This window comes from Echiichthys vipera (genome assembly GCF_963691815.1).
Source record: "Echiichthys vipera genome assembly, chromosome: 3".
Lineage (NCBI taxonomy): Eukaryota > Metazoa > Chordata > Actinopteri > Perciformes > Trachinidae > Echiichthys > Echiichthys vipera.
The window spans coordinates 35,578,456-35,583,408 of NC_139828.1; the positions used below are offsets into that span (position 1 = coordinate 35,578,456).

The 4,953-nt window shown below is 38.8% G+C and overlaps 1 protein-coding gene across 3 annotated transcripts in view; it reads right to left on the minus strand.

The window, feature by feature from the left end:
• szt2 (SZT2 subunit of KICSTOR complex) overlaps positions 1–1,791 on the minus strand; it is a 214,093-nt gene extending 212,302 nt beyond the window's left edge. For all 3 annotated transcript variants that reach the window (XM_083940596.1, XM_083940597.1, XM_083940595.1), the window contains exon 1: positions 1,684–1,791. In XM_083940596.1, coding sequence (XP_083796722.1) covers positions 1,684–1,710 — 27 coding nt within the window. In that variant the 5' untranslated portion in view covers positions 1,711–1,791. The remainder of the gene's footprint in view (positions 1–1,683) is intronic.
• Positions 1,792–4,953: the final 3,162 nt, after the last annotated feature.

Here is a 4,953-nt window from a genome sequence, read left to right on the forward strand (position 1 = left end):
TCCGGGGCTGTTAAAGCACAGCTATACAGTCAGCAACACACAAACTCACGGTTATCCAGATAACATGACAGTGTCTCGTCTGTGGTGAAATCAGCAGCTCGCTGCGGCCATCAGGTCTATTCCGGTGGATGTTATGAAGGCTTTCGCCTCGGTGACAGAAGAGAGCCTTTCTGAGACCAGTCTGGCAGGGAACAGCAGCACGGGTCTGAAGCCCAGGTTATAAAGCTAGGACATCACCTCTCAGTGCCAAATTTTTCACCACTTCTGATCAGTGTGCAAAGTTTTAAAATAAGTTATTCATGTTTAGGCCCACAAATATAAGGAGGAAAAATAATAATAATAATCATTCCAATTACAATAGGGTCCTCGCAGACTTCGGTAGTGCTCGGGCCCTAATAATAATAATAATAATAATAATAATAATAATTAAAAAAAGAAGAAGAAGAAGAACCACCATTGGGGTTTCAGGTCCCTCGTCAATTTAGTCTTTGCTCTGGCCCTAATTAAAAGTGAACTTCCTTTTTCCACAGAACAGTTCCACCTCAGATTGATAGTAGACAACCTCCCACTGTCCCTCAGTCGATTTCAGGATGTTCTGATGTGGCATTTCAAAATAAATTTCCTTTAAAATGTCATATTTAAGCCATTGTCCTCATTAAAGTCGTAATAGAATTAAAAGTTAAATTCCTGTTTCCCCAGAACAGCTCCACCTCAGACTGATGCTAGACCACCCCCTGGTGTCACCCAGGAAATTTCAGGAGGTTCTAATGAGGCAATTCAGAATAGTTTCAGTTTAGATTGATAGTAGACCATATCAGAGTGTCACGTGGACATTATCGGTGAATTTTGCTGCACCATAAACATTGCTTCAGCTTTAGAGTTATGGAGTTTCCTCGGATCTGCGAGTATTATGTCTTTGGTGTGTACGGTGTCGGATCACTTCTTATATCAGGAGCGTTTATTATATTTTGAAATCTGACTGAGGCAACGACTGATACCGTATAGTATATTGTCTAGTCGTAACTCAAAATAACATGTGGGTTGGCTCGATCGCAGTTTGAGCCTCTACATGTTTTCACACCAAAATCAATTAAAAATCCTACAGGTCAAAGCCAATCACGCTTCTTTGCTTGCAACATTAAATGATGCTAAATGATTATTTAATACCTTTAATTAATATTGGCGTTCACAGCTAACCCCAAATCACCGACTAGCATCGTCTTTCTGACATTTCTACCTTTATTAATAGTCTTCCTGTTGGCTAACATCCCTTTTGTAAGGTCCTTGGTGGACGTTTAAGTGCCTTGTTACCATTTCAAGTTGCATTTACATTTTCTTAAATACAATGTATCTAAACGTGTTACTTTTTACGCCGAATACTCCACTGCATGGCCTAGCTACATGAAACAATTCATTCATTTTCTGCACTCTGTTGGTGGGCCCGAAACACACGAACTTCTCTACACTCGATTGTAACATAAGCAGACATCTCACTTTAACGTAAACGTTCACTTGCAACTTGGCTAACTTACTGCTAGCTGCCGAGCTAGCTAACCGACATTTCTATTAGTCATTGCTATTCGTAACAAAGCCATATTTGCTGGGGACTATTTTCCTTATGATTCACTTTGAACAGGACTTGGTCGACTTCTGAAGGTTTAAGAAGGTTAAAGAAGATGTTACCTCAGTGTCCTGTCTCTCTGGATCCATGCCTGCTGCAGCATAAGGACATGGAGGTTAGCGAGCCTTAGCTGACCAATATCCACTGTGCTTTGTCAAAAACAACCCGTCCCAATACTTGTTTATAACTAGTCTTGTCAGGTGTTCAAAGAGCACTGTCAGTTTGGATAAGGCGACAGTGCACACACTTTCCGGTCAAATATTTCAAAATAAAACATGTTATTTCCTTTGATTATTTCATACAAAGACATACAGTACATAAACGGCGCATCAACTGCTGTCGCCCACTAGGGTGGCGTGCCTACAAGCGCAGCCATCTTGGAACAGGGCCGCTCGGTCATACAGTGCATCATGTGATGTGTCCGATGGCCCGGAAGCACATCCGCCCATTCACTCCCATACATGTGGGGAAGAGGAGATCACCTCTATTTTGAGACCACGTACTCAAAAAATGTAGGTATTCATAATTTTAGACCCTACCAAAATCGACATAGACATATAAAGAGTAGATGCCGCATCGAACGTTGGGCCGCGAGAAATGCGGCCGCCATCTTGGATCGGTCCTTCTCCCAGATCAGTTCTATGAGTGACTCGTTGAGCCTCTGAGTTGAGCAGCAGAAGGAACAAGATACCAGAGCACTGTGCAGCGTATTCCTGCTCTAATCTAATATTACAATATTACAATTCATAATCAGTACGGTACAGTACAACTTTAAACAATTATACATAAATCCATGCATTTTTGAATGTTATAGTGAGTCCCTCAGGCTGTGGCAGGTAGATACATATTTAGCTGCCAGAGGAGCTGCTGTCCCTTATTATATTATTATTATCTCGTCACAGTAGAGGCGTGGAGATTAGCCTCTGTGGGAATCTTAGTTAATTTACCCCCCGGCCAGATGTGTGTGTGCAAGCCTGTGTGTGTGTGTGTGTGTGTGTGTGTGTGTGTGTGTGTGTGCCTGTGTAGATATGAAAGGAGAAGCAGGGAGGAGAGGGGTTGTCGTACATGTGGTCTAGTGTAAATGGTTGCACATTTCCAGCAGTAGGTCAGCGGAGGATGTGCTGTGGTTTCATGAGAGGAAGACACTTCAGAGACAGTTAATCTCAGGTCACCTCAGATATTCTCAGTTTTGTTTTTTTAAATATTGAACATGACATTGAGATGAATTATGAGATCATTTTTCATGTCATGTCACTTTTTTTTTAAAGTTTAGACTATCAAAGGAGAAGTGACAGAATCTGACCAACATCCTTTGCTGTGAAACTGTTTCATCAAACAGGAGCAACATGATGTGGGGTTTATTATAAAGAATGAATTAGAGATTTACGAGGCAAGCGTGACATGTATTTCCACTCTGTGCCCGATATTCTCACAGCTGAACTAAATGTTCCATACATTTTTACTTGGTTCTCCACATCTCCACTTAAAGCAGGACGAACGTCACATGTTTGTAAACCAGAACTGATGAGTCCAGGCTTTTTTAGTTCAGTTGTACCAGAGAAGTTGAAACAGTCTGAAAAGAAAAAATCATACATTTATTTAACTAAGGAAAAATCTTAAATCGTTTGTATAATTTAAAATGGATATTACTGAACTATGCCCCGTGTTTTTGTTTGCACATTAAATACAATTACTACATAATTAAAATATGTAATAAAGAAGACATTCACATAATTAGACCTTGCCTAAAAACAAAGGACAGAGTCATTTTAGATACTATACAAAGTACTCCTACAACATCACTTTCTTTACCAATTAGAGCTACACTCAAATTGGTAATTGTGCAAGAACAAAACAGTGTGAAAATGATCGATTTAACAAAATTTTATATATATTTTTATACCACACACACTCACTCAAATGTGGACCCTCCCTCTCCTCTCCACTACCACGACTATGCGACTGGCAGAGCATGGATCATTTCTGAATATTTATAAACATATAGGGTTCAGCTCTTGTTTTTTTTAGTGCTTTAAATGAAAGTGTGTCTGTTTGACTTGTATTTAGATGTGTCCAAAATGTCATCTCTCTCTCTGACCTAATTGTATTGATACTCTTGATTTATATGTATTTTAATTTTCTCTGAGTGTGTGTGTGTGTGTGTGTGTGTGCTTGCGTGTGTGTGTGTGTGTGTGTGTGTGTGAGAGAGAGAAAGAGAGAGAGAGAGTGAGTGAGAGAGAGATTTATGTATTCATGTATGAAATATAGCCTATTAATACTCTATAAATGATTTCTCTTGTTGTGTTTATATTTATAGTGTTTGCAAACACCTATCATACATCACATATATCATATATCAGAATATTCTGTTACTGTTAATCCCACTGTGAATATTAAAATACGCTGAACCGTGTCCTGTCCTTACACTGAGTGGAGCGGGCGACCGGGCCAAGATGGCGGCTCCACCGCTCGTCAGCGCCAATAGGCCCAACGTTCGATGAGGCGTCTACTCTTTATGTCTATGAAAATCGAGGTATGGGCAGGAGAAGATGGGTGGGCGGCTTAAAAGAGCCGTAGTGAAACACATCCAGCAGCTTAGGTCCCGTCTCTGTAAAGATCCAGTGCAAGGCTCTGGCAGAGACACAACTCTGCTGCTCACACTTTTAAAACATTGGGTCCCATGGTTTTTCTCTAGTTGTTTTTTAACTTGTATTGGGCAAATGGGGGTTGTTTTAAATGTGTTATATTAATCAGCTTTGACCTGACTATATATTTTGTGTGTTAACCAATAAAAGTCTGCTGAAATCATTAAATTCAGAGTTTTTACAATTAGTAGGCTTTATAAAAATCTCAATATAGGCTAATAAATCTATGAATAAAATAGTACCAGTTACATTTAAGATATTGCTTAGGACAGGAAAGTAAAACTAATATTGCTATTAGCTTTAGATGGAATTTTACAATTCTTTTGACAATTTTAGTTAAGGAATTTAAATTTTAAAATGCTCACTAAAGAATAGAAAAAACATCACTTTGCTTGATTACAACCGTCAATACAGTATATACTAATGTTATTTCGGCTAATTTAAATACATATATAACATATGCCAACTACGTTTATCCTCCTGAGAACCAAGGGAAAAAAGTGTCTTACAATTTTTGTTTTTGTGTGATTTCCTATCTATTTGGGCCTAAGAAAACACCTTACAATTTAAATTTTTTTAAATATATTTTTTATTTTTATTTCACAGCATGTCCACTGTAGAGGACAACAGGACAATATCCGCGTGAAAATAGAACTGAATTTAGAAAATGAGAAACAATTAGCAGAT